The sequence below is a fragment of the Sinocyclocheilus rhinocerous genome, unplaced genomic scaffold (genome assembly GCF_001515625.1).
Source record: "Sinocyclocheilus rhinocerous isolate Xijiao unplaced genomic scaffold, SAMN03320098_v1.1 scaffold1841, whole genome shotgun sequence".
Lineage (NCBI taxonomy): Eukaryota > Metazoa > Chordata > Actinopteri > Cypriniformes > Cyprinidae > Sinocyclocheilus > Sinocyclocheilus rhinocerous.
In genome coordinates this window covers 937105-962543 of record NW_015666172.1, presented here as the reverse complement: position 1 = coordinate 962543, position 25439 = coordinate 937105, and the positions used below count along the sequence as shown (strand labels likewise).

General features: G+C 35.9%; 1 protein-coding gene across 1 annotated transcript in view; it reads right to left on the bottom strand.

Annotated features, from left to right (window-relative positions):
- Positions 1–216: 216 nt before the first annotated feature.
- LOC107731946 (regulator of G-protein signaling 12-like) overlaps positions 217–25439 on the bottom strand; it is a 36850-nt gene continuing 11627 nt past the window's right edge. The window contains exons 4-18 of the mRNA XM_016543173.1: positions 15724–15742; positions 13988–14157; positions 13686–13778; positions 12699–12842; positions 12415–12597; positions 11157–11301; positions 10485–10573; positions 9412–9618; positions 9227–9300; positions 8838–8964; positions 5945–6035; positions 5522–5580; positions 5037–5151; positions 4009–4476; positions 217–511 (exon numbers count right to left, since the gene is read on the bottom strand). Of these exons, the coding sequence (XP_016398659.1) occupies positions 255–511; positions 4009–4476; positions 5037–5151; positions 5522–5580; positions 5945–6035; positions 8838–8964; positions 9227–9300; positions 9412–9618; positions 10485–10573; positions 11157–11301; positions 12415–12597; positions 12699–12842; positions 13686–13778; positions 13988–14157; positions 15724–15742 (2241 nt within the window). The 3' untranslated portion in view covers positions 217–254. The remainder of the gene's footprint in view (positions 512–4008; positions 4477–5036; positions 5152–5521; positions 5581–5944; positions 6036–8837; positions 8965–9226; positions 9301–9411; positions 9619–10484; positions 10574–11156; positions 11302–12414; positions 12598–12698; positions 12843–13685; positions 13779–13987; positions 14158–15723; positions 15743–25439) is intronic.

Sequence of the window (25439 nt, the reverse complement as noted above, 5' to 3'; positions counted from 1 at the left end):
ACCATTTGCATTTACCTTCCACAACAATTCCTAACTAGTTACAGTGATATTCTGATGTGCACTATGATTCCAATCTAACACTGAACACAGTTTTTTTATTATTATTATCATTAAATAAAGAATGGTCTAAAGTTACAAAATATTAAGGAATAACCTTTTCAATCATAGGTTACATTATTAACATACACAATATTTTCCACATACACATTTTGGCTTCATATCAGTCTTTGAAAATGTCCAGCAAGCAGCTTCCTTCAGACAAACGTTGCTTTGTATTGCACTGTGTCACTCTCGTTGACTTCCAGCACCCCGCTGAGGGGATGGGACGCTTCTGTGGAGGGGTAAATGCCATTTCTCATTTTGTTCTGGCACTGGCGAAGCTCTGCTGCGTAACCCTCAAAGCTGTCCTCCAGAATGACCCCCTCCACACTGACCCCCTTGTCCAGCACTTGGGCTGTTGAAGAGGAATGGTTGTTGACAGCTGAAGTGCATGAGTTTCCTTCTTCTGTACCTGAAGAAAAGTTTGCAAGCAAGTCATATAAAGCACATATAAAGGAATATAAAGTGAATGTAGGAATTGGGAACCGGAATCAGATTTGGTTGATTGGTAAATGAAAGTCAGGTTTAGGCTGCATTTTAAACTCCCTGCAAATTACACGGAAATACTCTAAAATACTGGATACATATTTTAGGCGATTGACACTGATAATGAAGTTCAGATTATTTATATGTGACAGCATGTTCTAGGACATTATTATGAATAATATAATATTAATGAATAGTGAAAATGTTCAATCGTTCACCGTTTATTGTTACTCTGGACAAAAACTTGACTGTGAGCAACGTTACTTTGACAATGACCATCCAACCACAAGGTGGCAGTATGTCCTCATTAGCAAATAAATAAATCAATAATAAAAAAAAAAATCAGCAAATGGATGGTGTCTTTACTTTATAGACTGTTGGTATATTTGCAAATTAAAAAGTTAAAAGTATTGTTATTGTTATTATTATAAATCTAATCCCTATATTGTAGCCCAGTGGTTCCCAACCCTGGTCCTTGAGGCACCCCAACACTGCACGTTTTGCATGTCTCCTTAATCAAACACACCTGATTCAGACCATCAGCTCATTAGTAGAGACTTCAAGACCTGAAATTGGTGTGTCAGAGAAAGGAGACATGCAAAATGTGCAGTGTTGGGGTGCCTCCAGGACCAGGGTTGGGAACCACTGATCGAATTCATAAAAATAGTCTGAGTGATTCATTCACAAATCCAGTGGTTCCCAACCCTGGTCCTTGAGGCACCCCAACACTGCACGTTTTGCATGTCTCCTTAATCAAACACACCTGATTCAGACCATCAGCTCATTAGTAGAGACTCCAAGACCTGAAATTGGTGTGTCAGAGAAAGGAGACATGCAAAATGTGCAGTGTTGGGGTGCCTCCAGGACCAGGGTTGGGAACCACTGTTGTAGCCAACCGGTTTAGTGTAAAAATTAGTACAACAAATTTAAAACCGAGTCCGAATTAGGTGCGAGTAGAAGGTTTCTAGTCCATGATCATTGTAAACAGACAAACAGTGGTGATGGAAGAGCTTTCTTCATGTTCATGCTCTCATAGGTTACTGGTGCATTTCATGCAGTCATCTTATTTTAGCCGTTTCAGTAGGTTGGAAAGAATTTCTGTGCAAACACATGCTGTACACAATATCAGAAATGATTGCTTATTATAGGATAAACGTGATCAATAATGCTTTGAGGTTTCTGAGTGGTTTCAGGTCTGCAGACATCTGAAACAACAAGGTTCCAGTATATTTGTCAAATGCAATCAAGGCAAGTATGAATGGAAAATGAAGATGCAGAAATGTAAAGAAAGGAGCATAAAGAAACATGATAACATAGGTATAGGAATGATACACAAGATCACAGGCAAGTCTAGTCTGATTTTGCTAGCATTTATTAGATCTAATCAGATTGGCACAGAATCAACATGATCACTACAAAGGAAACAGGATGGCAAGCAAATCAACAATGCGACTGTTTGAGAGCATTGAATATAGCTTGAATCTTAAAAGTGTATTGTGAAATACTGTTAGAGTATTCCTGCCAGAACAGCTCTGATTAAAGTCTCACATTCAGCATTGTTGAATCGTGATTAGATGGGTAGAGACACATTTGCACAGCTTGTATCGAAAAGAAAAGTCAAAAGGAATAAACAGTAAAACGATATGAGACAGTTTTTTAAATGATTATTTACAATCCTCAGAAACACTGTAAACAGCACAGTCTTTATGCACCCATGTGAACAATTAAATTACAACATGATCTACAGGGTGTCTTATTTTCATAAAGACGTGTCAAAACAAGACAAATTAATGCCTCGTTAATTTAAAGCTTTCAACACATACACATTACATAGTCCACAGTTACAGAGAAACTGGCTATGATCCGAATAGCATACTAGTATACTGCTCATACTATTTCTGTAGTATTCTGTGCATAGTTTGCACATTTTCTACAAACAGAGAATCTCCAGATGCTACTAGATTTGACCATTTGTGTAGGACAGAGTACAATGTGCAGAATACTACATCCCACAATGCAATGCACTTGACCAGACCCTCTCTTTACTGTGTGATGAACAAACTGGAAGTAAATCTGTGATTTTAAACATCTCTTTCTTGACTCATTATTTCGTAACTACCAAAAGTTGATAAAATTTCAAAGAAACCATATTTTTTGTGTTTACAACTCACTGAATTAGTAATTTTATTTAAGTCATGTGACTATGTTTATAAGTGCATAATCCATATTGTTTCACATACAATTCTTAAAGAAACATCAGGCAGTTTATACTGTAAATACTGGGCAGTATGCAGTACACTAGTATTCCATTTCAAGCACAGATAATCGTTCAAAAGTTTGGCGTCAGTATGATTTCTTAAATATTAAATTAATTCAGGAAAGAAGTTTTAAACTGATCAAAAGAGGCAATAAAGATATTTATAATGTTACTAAACATTTCTATTTCAAATAAATGCTGTTCTTTTGAACTTTCTATTTAACAAAGTATCCCGAAAAACTGTATCATGGTTTCCACAAAAATATTAAGCAGCACAACTGTTTTCAACATTATAATAATAAGAAATGTTTCTTGAGCAGCAAATGATTTCTGAAGGATCATGTGACACTGAAGACTGGAGTAATGATGCTAAAAATTCAGCTTTGCCATTACAGTAATAAGTTACCTTTTAAAATATATTTAAATAGAAAACAGTTCTTTTAAAGTCTAATAATATTTCACAATATTACTGTTTTCACTAAACAAATAAATGCAGCCTTGTAAGCATAAGAAAGTTCTTTTAAAAACAAAAATCTTACCGACCCCAAACTTTTGAACAGTAGTCTATGTAAATATAAATGTGACCCTGGAGCACAACACCAGTCTTAAGTCTCTGGGGTATATTTGTAGCAATAGCCAAAAATACATTGTATGGGTCAAAATTATCGATTTTTCTTTTATGCCAAAAATCATTAGGATATTAAGTAAAGATCATTTTCCATGAAGATATTTTGTAAATTTCCTACCATAAATATATTAAAACTTAATTTATTGATTAGTAATATGCATTGCTAAGAACTTCACTTGGACAACGTTAAAAGGCGATTTTCTCAATATTTAGATTTTTTTGCATCCTCAGATTCCAGATTTTCAAATAGTTGTATCTCGGCCAAATATAACAAACGGTATGAAACAAACCATACATCAATGGAGAGCTTATTTATTCAGTACAAATCTCAAAAACACTTATGACTGGTTTTGTGGTCCAGGGTCACAAATATGCAATTATGAAGTTGACACTAGTGAGATCAACACTATCATGTGTATAAGGTGTCAGGTGAATTCGGGGTGTGTGTTTTAATATTAAACTAATCCATTCAAACATGCCACCCACCACATGCACACACACACAGCCACACTCACAGCTAGTCAGGCGGGAGAAATACCTGGGCTGGGATGCCTGTGTATGCATGGCGGAGGAGTGAAGTTGGCCTCAGGTAGGCTGCCCTCATAAGGGGGCGGAGAGCTTGGCAGAGGCGGAGGCGGAAGCAGAGTGGCGTTAGGGCTGCTGATGTCACCCTCCCCCACAAGAGTCAGGTCACCCAGCCCTTCCTCTTCCTGACTCTGCGGACCAGAGGAGTGTAGGATGGGGGAGAGTGGGGCGGTGAAAGGGGGCGTGTCAGGGCTTGGTGCACGGGGGTGTCTGTTCGAGGAGCTGGGTTTAGGAGGTCGGGGGGTTGTGATGGTGGTGTGGCCGGGTTTATGGGAGGTGGGGGTTGAGCAGGCAGGAGGCTGGGATTCGGGATCTGGGTCCACACGGAGAAAGTCAGGAAGCACTAGGTCTTCTTTTCTCAGCAAGCCTCTCTGGTCATCAACACGACTGCTCTGAGCACGACTCAACAACTCGAAAAATTCTACAAAAGAAGAGTGATTTAAACTATAAGTAAACAGTATGTAAAATGTAAACACTTATTGTTTACTAAACCTAAACCTCTTTTCATTAAAACATTTTTTATTTCAACAACATAAAAAATAAAATAATATAAAATAAAACATACATTTTATATGAAAATTAAATATATGAAAGTTAAAAGGTTGCTTTGACAACTAACTAAAGTTTAGGTACTAAAATTACAAATTAAATGTGGAAAAAAATTAATTAAAGCTTAATAGAAATATTTTAAAAATGAAAAACGACAAACAACATGTATTAACTTAAACTTTAAACAAGAGAATGAAAATACCAAAAATAATATCTAATTCAAAATATTAATAAATAGTATAATACTTTATAAATAATACTAAAATAACACTGGAAAATATCAAACCATTTCAAAGATTAAAAAAAAAAAAACTCTTTTTAAGCTAAAAATTGAGGCAAATCTTCATCTACTAGCTTTTAACACAAGTGTGGCTTAAGTCCCCAAATACTTTGACAAAAACTATGGACATGAAAGCACTGGAAAATATGTACCCTCTGCTTCATCTATATGATTCTTTTTCCCTTTCTTCCTTTCTGACGCAGCTGTCCGGGGATGCTTGTCTTCACCATCTCCTTTCCACGGTTTTCCTGCCAAACTTTCATCTCTCTAGCAATGCAGTAAAGACATATGTAGGATGAATGAATATTGTGCTGAATGTCTTATAGATTGACTTCTTCATGAAGGTTTTATTCCCTTTATAAAATATAGGAATTATGTCTGAACAGTGGACAAAGCCATTTCTAATGCATACTGATATTTCAAAACGTAACACAACGATAAGTCATGCATGTACCCACAAGTTCAAGCTCACCGCATCCATGCATGTTTAGAGTTTGTAACATACAGAGAATGTTATTTAGCTCAAGATGCATTTAGTTTCTGATTGATGAACGCAGTTAGAGTATATTGGATATTTAAAGGATTGAAGCAGGCATGGCATCGCACACACTTCTGTGTTTACTGAAGTCACTCTCACCTCTCTTGGCAGACTTTTCTTGGCAGCTGGTGTTTTGGAGTTGAGTTTTTTAGACTTGTCTGGTAAAGGAGTACAACAAAGCAATTACCCAAAGGAATGTTGAAATGACCTTGAACATAATTACTTGATATTATCAGAGAGAAGTGGAGAACTTGATAGTGCACAAGGCTGTGTGTGCATGAATGTGTGTGTTTTAAGAAAAAATTTCTAAAAAAGCGTAGAGTGTTTTCTGTTAGGGTTAGGTTATAGTATAACTAGCTGTATTAGTTTTTTTCTCAAAATGTAAAAATGCAAAAGTTTTCTGTGAGGGATAGGTTTAGGGTTAGGGGATAGAATATAGAGTTTGTACAGTATAAAAATCATTATGTCTATGAAAAGTTCCCATAAAACATCAAAACTCAGCGTGTGCGTGTGTGTGTGTACCTTTGGCTGGATCAGCCCTCTCCAGTACAACTCGTAGGCCATCAAGGTTTGATATGGGCACTCCAAGATCGAGAACTTCTGTCTCTCCACTCTAAAAAGTTCAAACATTTAGCATTAGCCTCTTTTCTCAAGAAATGTGACTTAACAAACTAATTTTAAATATTCTTTCTTTGGCACGCACATACAGCTTACTGTTTCAGTTTCAATATAATTTAAGGTTTAAAGACAGGCATGCTGTTGATTACCACAGAAAATAATTTCTATGCATCTCTCAGGTTGCCTAAACATACGAAACTGTGTGTGTATAATAATGCACTCACATTATGACAGTCTATGGGACCAGGCACTGCATCGAACATTAAAATACATACTGTTTTGAAACAGTACCCATAATCAGGGTTTAGACCCTACCTAGACCCTTTTTACTATGGTAAAAGCCCCAGAAATACAGGTGTGCCCCAGTATAAATTTACTGATAAATCCTTCTCTGACAGAGGAGATTACCGTATATATCGAACTGAGAGAATCATGATACGAAGCTGTGTGTGTATAATAATGCACTCACATTATGACAGTCTATGGGACCAGGCACTGCATCGAACATTAAAATACATACTGTTTTGAAACAGTACCCATAATCAGGGTTTAGACCCTACCTAGACCCTTTTTACTATCATTAGTAAATTTTTTTAGTAAATCTTTTTACTCAAACACATCATTAGTGTTTTCTATAAGCTGTTGAGAATCTGAACTAGCGTTGTCAAAGCCATAAATGAATCACTCTTTTTATCTAATCGGTCAAACGGGTTTGCAATAAGGTCTGAAATTAAAAATGAATCAAACTGAATCGTGAATAGTTCACTTACACGCTGAATCATTTGCATCGGTTTCTCACACCATAATGGGATGCTTTATACTCCTGCTCATAATATTTGAACATTATACATGTTAACATGAGACTACTTATCAAATTGCTTAACCTTGTCTATGTACATTTACGATCTGATATTTTTCAAATCCTGTCGTGACTATATGATGTTACTATCCACAAAGTATTATTTAAATATGTAAACTTAATTTACAAGAATTACGGTAACACAAGACTAGAGGTTTATGCACCCTGAACAGTATTAAAGGATATTTTATTAAAGGATTATTTCTGCTTTTCAATCATCTGGAATATCTTGCGCCACCAAACACAGCTTTTGCCTGTTTTTAACAACTCATTTTGAACCCAGAACATTAATCTAGGTACCAAACACTGATATGTGACTGAAATGTTAGCACCTGCTTTTAGCCTAGCTTTATATCTGTAGTTTTAGCTATGCCCCACATGTTAGCATCACATAGATCTTCTTCAATGCTTTTGAAGGTTAATGCAGAACGTCTGTGCTCTGTGATATAGTAAAAGCTTCATAGACTGGCTAAAAATAAACAAGCGTTCATGCTTTGTGGAGCTGGGAGGTGGCCTTGTTTCAAGCCATTACAGTCATTTCTCTCTGCTAGGTGCTGTCTTCCATTAACTTCTAAAAGCTGGCTCAGATGACCACTGTTTGACGTTTAAGAGGGGAAAAACTGCAGTGTTCCTGCTATACCACATAACTCCACACCCAATGAGACTGAACCAGCTGCATGTACATTTCACATCAGGAAATCCTATTGTTTTAAAATCACAGATCACAGATTATTTTATAGATTTAAATCACAGATTATATGAGACATTGCTATTTTTTGAATAAATTCTGAATTCAGGGTCTGTATTCACGAAACATTCTTAAGAAGAAATTGCTTCTTAACTGCCATTTTCTTCTTATTTTCTAACTTAACTAAATATTTTGTATTCCCAAAAATTCTTCTTAAGAATATCTTATCTTTTTTCTTAAGATTGTTCTTAAGACAAAACTTAAGAAGAATTTAAATTCTTGAAAATAATCTTCTTAAAAATCATCATAAATAACTTCCTAAAGTTAGTATAACCTCAGACTTGTCTTAAATACCAAATGGTGAGAATGATTTAATGAATTTATAGGGTTATTTCAAAGTAATTGTTATATTTAAGCATTACAACAACACTAGCTACATAGACTAAAATACATAATAGGACTATTAATATCGATGTGCACAAGTTTTTTGAAGTGACACACCAATGATGGATAATGTAAACGATGGGTCATGAATCATGATTATGTGTGACAACTTTTTTCTGAATTTGATATTCATTAACAACTCTACAAAAACGAGTCAGACAGGGCTTGTTTTAATTTTTTGCCTTTAAATACAACAATCTTATTCAGCGCATATGAACACAAGACACGTTTACTGTAGCAGTTTACTGTAACACACACACAGTACTCGTTCACTCTATGGAGAGCGCAAAAAGACGGCGCACAAATGAATGAAACAGATCACTTCATCTTGAGACAGGCTCTTTGAAAGTAACTGTTCAAAAACACGGTGCATTAAAAACACCAAGCTAAGCTCCCGTCAAGCACACTATGAAAATAGTGTGCATGCTTATGATTATTACAGTAATCTGCAGGCACCGCAAAAAGACAATCCTTAAATTGTTTTTCATTTAGTTTATCAGTGATTCTTCAGCAAGAAACGCCATTTATTCAGTCAGATAATGACTTCTATTTTCTTCTTAAGAAAAAAAAACAAGATGTTTTTAAGAATATATTTGAGAACTTCTTAAGAATTTTTCAAGAATTGCCCTTAGGAACATTCTTACAGACTTCTTGGAATTTATCTTAAGAAATTTCTTAACTTATTTCTTAAAAAGATTTTTGTGAATGCAGCCCCAGATCTGTGCTGAGAGTGTGCACAGCAAACAATGCAAAAATATACAGAGTATGCCAGCCATATGTGTAACTGCTCACAGTCAATCACTTACTATTCTGGCAACCAAGTCACCAAGGTGGAGTCCATACTTGGCAACCACAGGACGCAGAACCTCAGTCACAGGTTTTGTGGGCTTTGCTTTCAACCCAACCGATCTGTTAATAGGTACCAGGTCCAGTCTGAAAATAGCAAACAGGGTGGATTTATTTATAGTCTAGCACCAACCACAGCACACATTTGTTTGATGGTCTTTCTACATTTATGAGATATGGTACTCTTGGAGAGAACCGATCGTGCTGGTATTGAAGAGAATTTCCTACTGAATTTAAAAGTCAAAATAACAACTCCATTTGGGTGCAAATATTTGGTCATTAAATACTCAGGGATTATCGTGAACTTTCAACCGAGCACCAGTGAAAGAGAGATAATAACAACATGTACCTGAACAAAGTGCGTTTTTCAAGACGAAGTTCTCGGGAGCTGAGAGTAATACTATCTTGGTCCAACACCAAAGGCTAGGCAGGGATCAATGAGAAAAAGATAAATCAGTGACAAAGCTCAAGCTTAGCATTCACAGAAGAACTAAAGGAGACAATATAAAAGCTGTGAAGGGTCTCTCTCTCTACCTTCTCTCCTCCGGTGAGGAAGAGGTCGACAGCAGCCAGGTTGATGTGCTGTTTTTGACAGAGCTCCAGCAGCACCTGTCTAATGGAGGCACCCTGTCGTAGAGGAATGGAGCAGCCAGAGCCGTTGGGTAGCATTACTGTACACGTCCTGCTACATCGCTCTTTGTCCTTTTCCCAAACAGAACCAGAACTTCTCAGCTCACACTGCTTTACACATACAAAACATTATAAAACAACCAACGAAAATATGAAATTTATTATGTCAAATTGGAAAAAGTTAAACAACCCCTAAACCTGTGGTAAAATCACTGCAGTGAAGGGCTGTAAAAAAAAAATAGAATTTCGAATATTCGTCGAATTTAAAATAAAAATCCACATTCAAATGCAAAAACGTTGCATTTGAATTTTAGGTGTGCGTCAGACAGACTTATCAGCGGCGCGATCAGTTGCGATGACGATGTAGCCTAGGTGTCACTGCATTATAATATTTATGTCAGCCTATCCAGTTGAAGCCACTAGATGCGGCGCTGCTGCGTTGTTCATTAAAAATATTACGGAAAAAGAGAACATCAATGCAATCCACGCCGTTCACACAGAACACATAGTTCACGCATTTTCTAGACGGACATCTATTACTGTTGCACTCGCGTCTCGCACAAAAAAAGCCACATGTTTAGAACGCCATGTAAAATTAATGCAAGTTTAACTTTGAAAAAACGTATAACCATTGCCATTTGCCATTATTTTAAACATTATGCACTTTGAATAAACGTGCATTAGTAAATATTTTCCTCGATGCACCCTCTTTTTTTTAAGCTTTTTTTCACCCTAACTGAAATTATGCATTTTAAATTCGAATATAATTAGAATTTTGATAATATTTAAGTACAAAATTCGAATTTAGTTTTTCAGCCATTTCGACAGCCCTACTGCAGTGTATGATCACAATTTTTGCTTTGATTTGGTGAAAAAGGCTTACCTTTGCATATCTAATGGATACGTATTGTTGTAACTCTCTAGTGTCCTAAATGGTGCACTTTTAAACTCCCTAATGTAACTCCCAATCTTCTTACCTCATTCTTTCCTCCGGAAGACGAAGTGTTGAGCTCTTGACTCGCACCAGAAGACAGTGAACCCTGAGACTCTCTCCGCCCATTACAGTCTGTCCACGCATATGGATAACCAATCACAACATGGCAGATGTCACATATATTAGAATTTACATTAAATTGGTTTTATATCAGAAAATGTGTTTACAATGTACAAAAAATAACTACCAAAATACACTAATTGTAAGAAAGTTAACTTTTATTAAATTAAATTAAATTCAGTTAGGGAAGCTTTTCTCTGCTCTTGAATGCAAACAAAAGGGTGTTTCTTCAACAATGGACACTTCAACTACTTTTGGAACTGTGGCCTCCTTGGTAACCAAATAAAGTAACTTTTGGAGGGGGGGAATGTTGGTTGCCATGAAAATGACACCACAGCTCATTTACACAATAAATATTGAAACAAATATTGAAATTAAATTTCACTGGGTCTGGCACTGGGTCTGGCGCTAAGGTAAAACAACACAATTTAGAACACTCTTTAAAGTGTTTACATGCCTTAAAATCCCATCAGCCTATTAAGCATAATCAGTACTCATTCATCAACAGCATACAGGGTCAGATCTACAGTAGTATAAGATGCTATAAATACAAGAAATTCAATAATTACTGATGAGATACTGCTTTGAGACTCACTGTAAGGTAAATCTGGGGCATCTCTTTTCTTTTGTCCTTTCCCAATACTTGGATATCTGTACCAGGAAAAGAAGCCATTTTTCTTATCTGAGAGTTTCTCTCTGAGGTCATCACTTGACCTGCCTGTTTTGGGCCTCCTGTTTTCCTGTAACACAACATGACACAATCAGAATATCATAGCAGTGAATCAGGCTAAAGCTATAGGAAATGTCAGTATACATTAAAGGGTTAGTTCACCCAAAAATGAAAATTCTGTCATTAATTACTCACCCTTGTGTTGTTCCAAACCCATAAAGCCTTCGTTCATCTTCGGAACACAATTTAAGATATTTTTGATGAAATCTGAGGGCTCCTGAAATCTGATGGCGTCATCACGCCGGATCTGGGTCAGCGCCGCCACACGCTCGCGTCATGATACTGTCGTGAACGTGCATCCACAAGTGAGGCAGTAGAGACGAAAATGTGGAATAAAGTCGTTATTTTTGTTTTCTTTGCGCAAAAAAAGTATTCTCGTAGCTTCGTAACTTTACAGTAGAACCACTGATGTCGCACGGACTACTTTGTCGCTCATCTTGGTACTTTTCTGGACCTTGAACGTGGTAGTTACCTTGCTGTCTCTGGGAGGGTCAGAGAGCCCTCATATTTCATCAAAAATATCTTAATTTGTGTTCCGAAGATGAACGAAGGTCTTACGGGTTTTCGAACAACACGAGGGTGAGTAATTAATGACAGAATTTTCATTTTTGGGTGAACTAACCCTTTAAGTCCATTAAATGTATTCTGTACAGATAGCATGGAAGTAAGCAGTTGGTAGTATGGCCAAAATGTTATACCATGGAATATTTTATATATTATTTTATATTATTTATATTGCATTATTTTATATTATGTATATAGTAATGGTATATACCAAAATGAACTTATGTTTGCTGTAAATTCAATAAAATGGATAAAATATTTAACTATATTTTTATATTAATAATAAATATTTTAATGGTTTGATTATTTAAGATTATTTTAATATATTTTTCAAGTGCTGTAGCAATGCCTATTTTTCATATTAAAGGATAAATACATTAAAATGGAAGGTAGTTGATGCCATTTGAAACAGATGAGATCTATATTAACACAGGAAACCATAGACAACTAATAAAAAAAATCTGGTGTAAATGTAAACAAAAAACATTTCCCCATTACTCATAATTTAACTACCACAAAGCTTTCTTGAGAGATATTGCTGCTGTAGTGAGATTAGTACCTTTTTAGGTGTGGAGAATGTGGAACGGTCAGAGGTGAAGCTGTGCTTGGACGGGGCGGGGCTACATGGAATCGGGCAGGGGTCAGGGAGAGGTCGGCCCTCTACCTCAGCCAGCATACACTCCTGATAGAGAGTGGACTTCAGGAACCGAGCGTAACAGTCCATCTTCATCAGGTTAAAGATCTGCAGGGATGAGTCAAGGTTTAATGAAGGTTAGGTTTGCTCAGTCAAACAATGACAACGGCTATGTGAATGTGGGAGTTTAATCATGTGTGTACATCGACCTGCAGCTGTGGCTGTTTGAACATGTTAGGCTGTGGAGCTGTCAAGACATCATCAGCAAGTTGAGCTTGACTATCGATGTTCACCGGCATGGTAGCTTTACTTGAGAGGAAACGATTGTAGATCTCTTTGGCCTTCTGGGACAGCTGAAAAAGGATTCAAATAAGATCAAAAACCTATTGACCTGTATGCTCCTGACTCTTAAAGGATAATTTAGCCAAACAATTAGAATTCTTTCATTATTTAACCACCCTAATATCAATTGAAACACATACATACACTAATGTTATTGTTATCTAAAACTATTAAAAATAATTTCCATTAACTAAAGCTGAAAATATATATATAAATATTAGTTGAAAAACAAAATAATTAAATACATACATAAACTTTTAAAAAATATATAAATGTCTTGGAAACTAACTGAAAAAAAAAGTTGTGTCAAATATAAAAATATATAAAATATTAAAATTAAAATGACTACTTAAAGTATAAAAGCAGCTAATTCAAAATATTAATAATTTCTATAACAGTATAAAAATAATACTAAAATAAACTGATAAATAATACTAAAATAAAATAAGCTTCATCTTTAAATGTTGGTTTGTTCCTCACACAAAGCTAATAAATGGTTTCAAAACACTTGGAATATAGTGCACAAATGATGCAGACTTCTTTTGTACTGCTTTTATGATGTTTTTTTTTTCTTTCTGTCCTTTCTGGAGTTACCGACTAAATGATCATCTACTTTTTTGTATGAAAAAGAGCAGCCTGGACATTCTGCTTCTCATAATTGTTTTATTTTTCCATGGAAGTAAGTAAGTCGTTAAGATTTCAAACAACATGAGGATAAGTAAATGATTACAGAACTTTCATTTTTGGGTAAAATATCACTTTAAGGGTCATTGAGGATTTCAACAGAGTCCTAAGCAGCAAGACGACTGAATATGCATGACTGAGGGAACCATGTATGTGTTGCAGATGATTACCTGCTTTTTGTCATGTTCTGGAACTTGGCTAAAGCATTCACAGGCCTGCCAGAATAAGATGTTTTCCTCACTAAACTCCTTCTTTAGAAACTCCTGCAGGAAAATCGAAAAGTACATTTGGTTCTAAACTACTATCCTGTGACATTAATACACTTCTACTTTATGATATGGTGTCAACAAATGAAACAACACAAACCATCAATCTGATATACACAAAGGATAGCCTGTCAAAAGCTCACAGGCCATAAGAATTGTATTTAGTTAACAATAAGCACATGTCTAAGACACACTCCAGTACTTACAGAAAAATAGCGGACACCCACAGGATCCTGGAGCAAGCGCTCAAAGCTGACGGCCCATGATGCAACACGGCGCTCTGAGAAGCGACAATGGTTGGTGACGCTGGGCAGACTACCATTACTTTCCAAACTGCTCACACTGCCGCAGTCATGATGCTCAAGACCGCTGCGCTCTGGATAAGGCAAAGAGTAAGTATCACAGTTGAGATGATTTAGGATCAGATTCTTCAACTGTTCTGGTCTGGATCACTAAAACAAAATCACTTCTCTGTTCTGAGATGAGATGTCTTTAATACTGTGGCATGAGGAGAGGAGTGGGAATGATTTTTCATGTAAAGACGACAGTATGCAGATAACTACAAGAATCATCAATTTGCATAATTTCAGTCACTATTGTTAACAATTAAATTGAAAAAATAATGACTGTTTTCAAACAGGTTTGCTTCAGTTTGAAATTGGTCAGTCAAACTGTTTCACTGCAAACGCACTCGATTGGTTGAGCAAGTGTTGCTGTGTTGGGCTGGTCAGGTTGCTCAAACTAAGTAATGTTGAAAAGGCCACAGAGCCACAGTGTTTACACATTTTGGTAAAATCAATGTGCAAATGCCTTAATGGTAATGGTTTAGGATTAGAAGAATTTAAACAGAAAAATGACATACTTTAAAGTGCTGCTGATTTGAATACAACAAAAATGTTGTGATTTGTAAGCAAGTAAAGCTAGATTATATATAACTTGTGCTGTTTTGTATCTTAGTTATAAACAGTTGCGGTCTCTATCATGCATAATATTTGTTTTCCTTGCTCTTCGCTAGACAAGTCCAGACAAACCTCAAAGCTTTCTCTCTAAATATCACTGTCATAACCTGCAAATTAAAGGAAACTTTCTCATTGGCCTGCTGACAGTTTTACTGACACTTTTTGCTTCTGACATGCCCAAAAACTTTCTCTCTGCACCTTGACCTAAACCAAAATCTTTAAGTGTAACTTTCTGTGCGAGATTTGTTGTAAGGTCTCTAAAGAAAAAATAAAGTACAGTAAAACAGTACCATTGTGAGTTATTATCAAGTTATTTAAAAAATAATATTTTTAATATATTTTAAATTGTATTTTTTCCTGTGATGACGAAGTTGAACTTTTTCATTACTCCAGTCTTCAGTGTCACATGATCCTTCAGAAATCATTCTAATATGCTAATTTGGTACTCAACAAACATTTCTTTTTATTATCATTGTTGAAAACAGTTGCACTGCTTAATATTTTTGTGGAAAGTGTTATTTTTATTTTTTGTAGTTCAAAAGAACAGCATTTATTTGAAATAGAAACCTTTCTCTCTTTTTTTTTTTCAAAAAAACTGACCCCAAACTTAGTGTATAGTGTATCTAAGTCATCAACTGCTACCGATTACTTCAGTTACACATTCCAATCTGTAACTCGTCAATATATATTCAATTGGAGAAAGTGAGTTTTGCTTTATTCTCAGTGTTCAAATGAAGTGCACTGCTTAAATTATGATCTTCTACTTCTCTTGTACCATTTTTCTTGCATCTCTTCATAGACAAATGTAACACTTTAAGACAGACTTGACTACACAAATAAAATTCAATGGCTTACAACAATAGTCTAAAATATTTTTTATAATAGCAATCTCTACTTAAAGCTAACTGTCAGCAGAACTCTTTAAACAACTTTCTGAATAAATTGATTTTGCTTGTTAGAAAGGGTTTAAACAGAGTACTCACCACCATCTGATGCGGCCGACTGAAAGAGAAGAAAAAAATACTTTGAATGAGCAATTGCCATCCTGACTTCGGTGGGGTAGAGGAGGAGAAAAAGAGGAGAGAGGTAAAGTTACTGAGCTGGAGAAAATGCCTGCAGACATCTCAGCAGCCTCTCTCATCTTAACTGAACGTGTGTGATATGTGTTTGTTGAGAGGGGAGGGTTTTTACATATGGTCGTTGATGTAGATGTGTGTAGTAACACACAGCTGTTCACACCTCTGCTCCGGTTACCGCCCCCAGAAACACACACACACATCAAATGACCTGACCCAGGCCTGCCCAGACACTTGCAAAGACCACAAATTTAACAAAGAGCTTTAGTCAAGCTTTTGAGGTCATAAAAATGCTCCTGCATCTCTGAGCGTGGAGGCAAAACTGAATGAGAGGAAGAATGCAAACCAATATGCAAGTCTCAGGTATGAGGAAGTTGACCTACAGTATATGGTAAAACCATATAATAACTTATCTGATAGCCTATTCGTTTACATCAGCATCCCAGAGACCAACAGAGGTTTGTAGATCTGTGTGTGTGTGTAGGCTGGGAGCAAAGCACATGGACAAACACACACCGTGTTTGTTCAGTGGGAGGAAGTGTAACGGAATGAAGGCGGTTATTGGGACAGCAGACAAACACACAAATGAAACAGACTTTTGTGAGGTGGATACAAATGAAATTTTTACAAATGTGAAGAGGGATATAGAAGTTCTTTGTTGGCACATAATAAAATGATAGAATCAGATTCATGACTCACAGAACCTCTGAACAATGTTTACTGAGTGATCTCATGCATGAACTTGGCACTATTCTGTCGGTCTGGTGCCATTTAACCAGATGTTTTTGTTGTGTAGAGAGTTTTAAAATTCAGCCGTAGGCACTTTTCATTGTATTCACCACTAACTGAATGCCAAACTTATAGCCGTCCAAAAAATCTTTCCTTCTAGACACAGATGCACTCAGTGCATTAAAGGAATGTTCCAGGTTCAACAGTAATGCAGTTACAATGGACGTCTAAGGGGCAAGACATTACAGAGCATTTAAAATCAGAAATGTGCAATTAAAATGACAAAACTTAAGCTGTACAGTTAATACTTTTAGAAACTAGCCAGATGTGATTATGCATATGCATAAATTATATATTAATAATTGTATATAATATTTGATATAAATAACAAGGTTAGGAAGCAGTTGTAATCACAATAGTGACACGTATAATGTTTAAGTATATCTATATTTTGTGAATATTAACATTTATTCTGGAGAAATGCCTCACCGCATGACTTCCACAATATGTTCAGCATTGTAAACTCCATTTTTGAGGGATGAGCCAAAATTATTTATGATGGTAAAAAAAAGAAAGAAAACTAAAAAGAAAGAATATTCAAATATTCTATATAATATTCTATATAAAATAGAAAATTAATGAAGAACAAATAAATAAATAAATGGATTTCATTGTTTGTGATTATGTTGTCATTTAGCTATGTTCAAATATCACAAACTGGTATTAATAGGAACATTTATATCTGTCTCTAATGGTAATGAGTTAATATAGCAGTTCATCAGCATTCAGAAATGGCACATTCCAGTCCCAGTACATCACCATTATCAAATCTGAGCTCTTGTAGCGCTATCAACATGACTAACGGAGAGCTATTTATATGCTAATAAAAGACAAGGATTCTCAAAATGGAGAAGAGTCAAAAGCGGACACATATGACTTGATTCATTGTGGTTCATGTGAAGGACATCTTTCTGTTATCTTACAAATGGGTTTGACCAGTGATACATGACGTGCTAAGTATGGATGCTTTAGTGATGATCTAAGAAAGAAAAGTATCTTCAAATTATTTAAAAGGTTTAAAAAAAAAGTGCTTCCAAGCATTTATTTTTCCACAACATTTGTAAAAAATATGAACCACATAAAATTCATTTATATAACGTGGCTATGGAGTTGCTAGGAGTCCCTACCAAGTCTAAATGAAATTCTGATTATACTCTTCTAAGTGATATTTTAAGTGATATCCCCATTCCCCAGATAGCTTGTTTTTTTATTTCAGTTTATTATCTGTCAGCTGTCGCCAGAAATCACACATTTAGAAAAGTAATAGCACAACTCTCCTCAACAAATGCATGATTTGAGGAATCATTCATCTCTATAGCACAAACAGTGCAGGACAAGTTATGCACCAAAGTTTAATACATATAGTTTGAGGTGTATTCTTATCCTTATTCTGTAGTAAGAGCAATAATAATAGTGATGCTTTCGTTAGTTAGAACAACTAACAATATACAAATATTGTAGCATTCTATAAACAAACATATGAAAACACTGCTAAAGCCTCGTCTGCAAAGTAAGTCTTTTTTCCATCACATCCCAGTCCAAGAATGCTCTTAACACAGTGTACAGACACAAGAGGGACGGCCCTGAAAAACCACAAGCCTCCAGGCCACTTCAAAGCATAAATGGTGAGTTGCACAGGCCTGCTTACGCCGAACAACTCAAACTAGAGTCCACTAATAAGATTCATGAGTCTGAGCCCTTACTGTAACAATTTCAAACTGAGACCCCTAGATAAAGACTTTCTCTCACACAGTTCTACCAAACCCACTGATGTAAACCTCACTCCTTATAAGACCAGAAGTGGCTTCTTCTATGCTTCTAATTGTAGTGAGGGATGAAGTTAGTAATGGGAAACAGAGAGAGGAAAGACAGAGAAGGGAAGAAAATGAGAAGCTATGAAACGGCGGAGCCTGAATACCGTTCAGTTTGTGCCACCACCCTGGTGTATTTGGTCAGAAACACTATGGCAACAATTCATCTCAGATCACAGACTGTGAGGCCACCAATGACACGGGTCTCAGGCAGGGGCGCTCTCTCTATATATATCACACGCTCCGATGAGCAAACGTGTTATTAGACGGGGTTTCACAGCAGCAAATTTGGTAGGCGTACAGCGTGGCAGGTTTTAGAGGTGGCTTACAGACATCTGGTTGTTGTGACCCACCATGTGACTGAGTGACTTTTCTGTGAACTAATCAGATGCGTTGGAACTTATGAGAAGTAAAACCAAGGAACTGTATTTATGGACTCCAAGAGGAAATGATGAGGTCATTTCTGTGTTTAGAAGAAAACATGTTTGAGCTTGTTCACTAGAATAGCACAGGGAAAATCTCACCGCATGTCATCAAACCATAACGAGTCTCCTTTTCTTTCTTTGGTTCAAATATTCACCTTGACATTTGTCTGTGTATCAAAATTACACTCTGAAAAATATTTTTTCATAGTTGTAAAAACAAGATTATTGGAATACATTAGAAAATACATTTAAGTTTTACAGCTTCAAAACAAAAGATTGATTCGTTAAATTTTGTTGCTTGTTTTTTGTAATTGTTTGTGAAATTATGGTTGCTATTCTGTTGCTAATGTGTTCTGAATGGTTGCGAGCCTGTTGCTATGTGGCTGCTAAAGTTTTTTTTTTGTAGTTTTTATGTGTACATTGAAAAGTAGGATTTACTGTGAAACAATTTGTACAATTTGCAAAAGAAATTGCTAGTAAATTTCACAAATAATAAAGAAACAGCAAGTGTTACATTAAAGGGGTCATATGATGCTGCTAAAAAGAACATTGTGTTATGCAAATCTTCCCACATAGTGTGGTAGATATGTGGGGGCGTGTTCGAACGAGCCGTTTTAGGGGGGTGTGGCTGACTCTTAACTTTTATAAAGAATATCTCTTTGGATTTGAGACTTTAGTCTTTGCAAATTTACAGATCTTCTTTATGCACCAAGAGCTTGTAACACTCCAAAGAGAAAGGAAAAAATGAAATCGCATCATATGACCCCTTTAAATTAACTGAAATAGTATTTTCTTGTAATATATACTCTAACAATGCTTGTTTTATTTACAGTGTACTATGACATTCTGATTCCTAGACATCCATGTGTATCATCCAACTGGTACCAAAAAAAAGTAACAGTATATAAAAAAAATTCTGTCATCATTACTCACCCTTTTTTTTGTCCCTTTTCTGACTCCAATGACTTTCAAAATATTTTCTTTTGTGTTCAACAAGAAAGAAATTGGTTTGAAATGACTTGACTGTAAAAATGTTGACAGAATTTAAATTTTGGGGTTAATTATTCCTGTAAGTATGAGTGATACTTATGCCTTGTAAACATCACAAATTACTTCAGGTAGAAATGGTTTCATTGCATTTCCAGGCCACACATACTGCTGCAAAAATTCCTTGCAATCATAAAAGACTTTCTTCTGATGTCTCTGCACAACTGCCATACACCCTTCTTCTTGTGAATCTTCACACCTCCACTGACGTTGCACGATCAACCTTAGACGCAACTACATGTGTGGCAAAAGCTGCAGAGACTTGCTTTGTTTATATTTCCACCTTCTGGACTACGTAAGGTGACGACTCGCCCTTTTAAACCTCCAAGAAATAAAACTGGTTTATATCAGTATGAGAGTTTTCGATGAGGATTTAAATGTAGCAGTTTCATTTTCTTTCACTACCTCTACGCTGTCAAGTATGGTCTTTCTTCTCATTCAGGATGTTCTTCAAACAAACACATTCTAGCTTCTTCTGGTGACATTTGTTGATAAAGGAAGACAAAACTCACAGCCAGAGCACACTATCTCTAGGCTACAGCTAAAAACACCATTACAAAAGGCAAGCAGTTGGTCTAAACAAAATATCTTGGCTTGTCCTAGGATGTTTAAACTGAAGTTACTGTAATACATACAGACTAAAGACTAATCAAAAGGAGCCACAACTACAGGCGAGAATACACTTAAAAATTACAATGTTCAATAAACTTAAGATGAAAAAACAACTTGCATATTAAATTTGCCCTTTTACAAAAATAATACGATTTTTGACAGATCTAAGGATAAGGATTTTATCCATGTGCTCTGCATTTGCTTCTCTGATGAAACCACTCAAACAAAACATTAAAAATATTAATATTAATACATATATTTAGTATGTTTTACAATTTAAATGACAAAAAAATTTAATCATATTTTAATTTAGTAAAGTACCAAATTGTTATACTCTTTCTGTTCCATTTGCCAAAACTGAACTGGGGAAAAGGGCTTTTGTGTACGTAGCTCCATTTGATTGGAATTTACTTCAAATGAAATTGAAATTACAAACTTTGGTGTCTATGAAACATTTTAAATCTATTATTCGTTCACTTGAAGAAGACTCAATAAGGTGCAACTGTTTTTAGTTGTTTTAGTTTCTTGTTATTTTGTTTTGTGTGTTTGTGATTGTAATTGCTGCCTATTCTTGGCCAGGACTCTCCTGTGAAAGAGATTTTTAATCTCAGAGAGATTATCCTGGCTAAATAAAGGTTAAAATTTTTTTTTTTAAATCTACTACATGGACAGATTTTGTTCTGTACTCTGTAATATCCGGTTATGGCCAACAAAAATTATTAATGCAGATGTACAAATGTAAATTAATTAAAAGCAATGCAATTAAGTTCTGACAAAACATTCAAAAACTGTATCATTGTAACTCATTTTAATTAACTAAATTGAATCTAAAGTAAGTGAGGACAGACATCCGGACACACAACTGTGAAAACATCAGAGCGTGAAACGACTGTGTCTCAAGTCCAGCTGAGCCAGAGTCTCCCTGCCGCAGCTGCTCGGTGTGGGAGTGCAGGAATGAGATAAAACAGCTAATGAGTAAAGCAGCTGATCTAACCAAGCCTGATCATCTGGATTTGGAAAAAAAAAAAAAGGAAAATGTGATTGAAACTCAAGAAAAAGAAAAAGACTGTAGCACAAACTCACCGCTCTCGGGGAACGCATTTTCCTGAAGGAAAGTCTCCTAATGAGACTCAAAGTCAGGCTTTTTCTCTTTGTCTGTGATTTTGGATTCATAACTGCAACTGCATGTGTGGGTGATTGTGTGTGTATATGTGAATACCTGAAAATCTCCACCCAGGATCAGATGGCGACACAAAAAGTCTTGTTTTTGAAAGCAGGTTCAGTCAGCCCCCAACATATGACAATATGCTACAGACTAACTGAATGTCTTCTAGTGTAGTCATCATAACTGTGACACAACTGATATTAACTGATATTTCCTCAACCTCTTCCAACCAATCAGCTCTGTAATGAAACTCTTCCCTGTCTTTATTTTTTATGAAAATAAAATTAAGTGACAACAATTATCAAAATAAGACTAAACAATAATTAAAATAATGCAAAATGATAACATCTGATATATTTGAAAACAAAACTTGAATATTTATCAATAAATAAACTTAATGAAATAAAGCATTAATGTGAAGTGTAAACTCATAAAGCTACTATTTTCATTTAAATATGATGAACTAAACACAAAAAACAACAACGCAAATTTTCAATGACTTATTTTCTATTTTTTCTGCATTTTTCTTCTAAAAACATTGTTAGAGCACTGTTAGATTCAAAAGCCCAATTTATGTATGAAATTAGCATACATCAATGACTTTAGCGCATCATCATCGATATCATTTATGTAATTGTTGTCAACAAGCATTTTTATCTGCACTCCCGTTGACGAAATAAATGATTATTTGAAGAAGTGTCTAGGGATCAATTTAGATATTTGTTTTAGCACTGGGCATGATGGGTGGGCCTTTTCTCAGACTGAAGCTACCAAGGAAGGGTGATTATATTATATGCTATTTTTCTTCTTCATTTTGGTTTCAAACCAGCTCTCAACTGCATTTGGGGATTCTGTGGTAGGAAAAAATAGAGTTGCCAGCTCTATATAGGCTGGGCTGGTGTGCATGTTTCTGAGTGAGAATAGACTGTGAGCTTTATGAATGTGTGTATGTGGGTTGGGTGTTATGAGAGAGAGATAAAGAGGGCTGTAGATTTACAATATTAGTTTCCGCTTATTCTCAGTGAAAGGCTCCCGATTAAGGAAGTATCCCTTCTGTTGGGTGAGCAAGCTTGATCTGACTTTATAAACTGACCGATGAACACACTTGTACTGTACATCAGCTAAAAAAAAAAAAACTTTTAGCTTTCGTTTAGCTTAAGCTGTAGCCCAGCAAAGCAAATATGATTCTAGAGTCATTTTCAAGGACGCAAAACAAATCTCTTCCTCTTATCTCTGGCAGACAACAAACTGCCTGAAAATAACATCAGAGACCTCGGAGGAGACTTCCTTTGTGCCCGACAGAGGAAGGGAAAGCCTGATAAGATGGTTTGCCTGAACAAAATGCGTCTACATCATGTGTTCATAATACTAGCTGCCAATTTTCATCGATTTCTAAGCCCAGAAAATTTAAAATAAAGAAAAAAACATCACATGGTTTGCTATTCACCTAATCAGAAGCAGTAACATCTCAATGAAACCACATGATTACAGTGAAGGACAAAAAACAAAACCAGATGCAAAATGGAAACCACAAAATATCGTTTACCAAGGCCATGTATTCTCTTCCCAACCATAAAACAAACCACAGCAATATTTAACCGCTCTCCTTGAATACATAGCCTGTGCAAGACCGTCCTTGTTATCATCAAATGCAAAACTTGCACTGACCTGGATCTTATGAGGAACAATGACTGGATTGTCTCCAGGTGTAAATGATACCACATTCACTTAAGAGGTCACAACCAGAGGACTGTGTCGGAATGTTTGGCCTCTGGACAGAACATCCTACAATACAATATACTACAATACAGTACAGTATCTAACCTGAGATCTATAGTTATAGTCATCCTTCTAGTTTCCATTGATGTTTTTATGAGTAATCTACATTCAGAGTGCATGAACCAGAAGTTTGTTAACCAGTTTTTGCTGAAACTGCTTTTGTGAATCAGTGAAAGTGAATCCTGTGTATCAGATTCAATTACAGTCGGCAAATTTGGCTATGCACATAAACTTTATTTACTGTGTGTTTTTTTTTTTTGTTTGTTTGTTTTTTGTATACAATGTATGTGCTACTTTAATATCTAAACTTTATTTAATATCTAAAGAAAGTTAAGATCAATAACAGAATAACATTAGCCATAGCCAACAACACTAATAATGATGGTTGAAAGCTGTAAAAAATATTGTGAAATTTTCTTTTCTCATTTTTGCCAGAACTATTTTTCATGAGGCAACACCAATTAACAAGCATAAGCAAATTTGTAGTGTAAAAGCTCAAACACAAATGCCCAAAAGACACATATCTGCAAGCGTTTACACAGTTCCACATTTGCATCTGCGATTTGCACAGGATAAACATCTCTCCACTCCTTTGTGTAAGGGTAAGTCCTAGAGGAAAAACATCCATCATCATCTAAGCTTAACTCATGACCCCACCCAAATACACTTTCAAACGTTCTCTCTTTCCTCCCTCTCTTTGTACCGAACCAGTGGTCTTTCAAGCTGAAACCTAACACTCATAATTATAAGCGAGCAGATCTCTTTCCTGACAAAAATAGTTCCCTGTGACCAAGTGTATACCCGCCAACTGCTTTCAAAGCTATCATGGGAGTACTGGAAGGAGACAACCTGTCAGGCTTGGGAATCAAGGAAAGAGTTCATGGGACATATGGAGGTTCTTCACTTTCAAAGAACCATTTTTGATGCACAGGGACTGAATAAGTTCTTGATTTACATCATAGTTTGTTTTTTTAGATCAGTCTATTGGTTTCTAGTGGTGCTTATAGCTTTGTTCCAAAACTTAGTAAGCTGCCAACCTAGACAGAATTTTAAGGGGTTCCATGTTTAGGTATGCTGCCTTCAAAGATATCTTTTTTTTGTTTTTTTTTAGGGGAGACAGCAATGTGTGCTGCTCACTTAAACTGAGATCATAAAATTTATTAATTTGTATCCTACATTCCCATATTCCTGACAAATTGGCATCAAAAATGTGATGCATGCATGTTATTTTGCAGGAAATCTGCCAAGTACATAAACGTAAATAATGGCGGGCCATGATCCATGCCAGAAGTTGTTGAAGGTTGTTGAAGCATAAAGTGCTGATTTGGTTAATAATGAAGGGTAATAAGCAACTGTAAATGACTGCTAAATGGCTCAAGCGGGAAAAACTGAGCTGAGCTAAAAAGAGAAAATTAGCCCCCTGACTGCATTCAAAACTCCAACAAATAAAAACAAACAAAAAATCTGTTTAACACACATCAAACAAACCAGAACTTTTGCATTTTCCATTAGCTTGGGTTCTTTCATGTGAATAAGTCAATGTCTTGAAACAATTAGTTTCTACCATCACTAATGAGCAACAATGGTGTATGTCCATTTGAGCCAGACACTTCTTGAAAGCTTTCATGCGATTATTTATTGTGTTACACCCTGTCTACACCGGACTCAACGCAACAACAGACGTGCCCGGTTTAGACAGTGGGGGAACTACTACGTCACTTTGTATGCGGATCGGCTGTTAGCATCGCACTGGTTCCCTCGACAAAAAGCCTACAGGATTTTTCCATAGGCTTTTGGATTATCGCAAAAAATAAGCTCTGTGTTCAACCATAGTTCATGAAACTTGCACGTTTTGTCCATCAAGATAATCTTCACAAAATAATAGAACTTTGATGAATTTTGAAGCCTAAATAAAAGCGCCAGAGCTTAAAAGCTAAACTTAGGCTACAAATGAACTACAGCACCACGGTCGCTCGCCTTCAGCGTCACCACCAC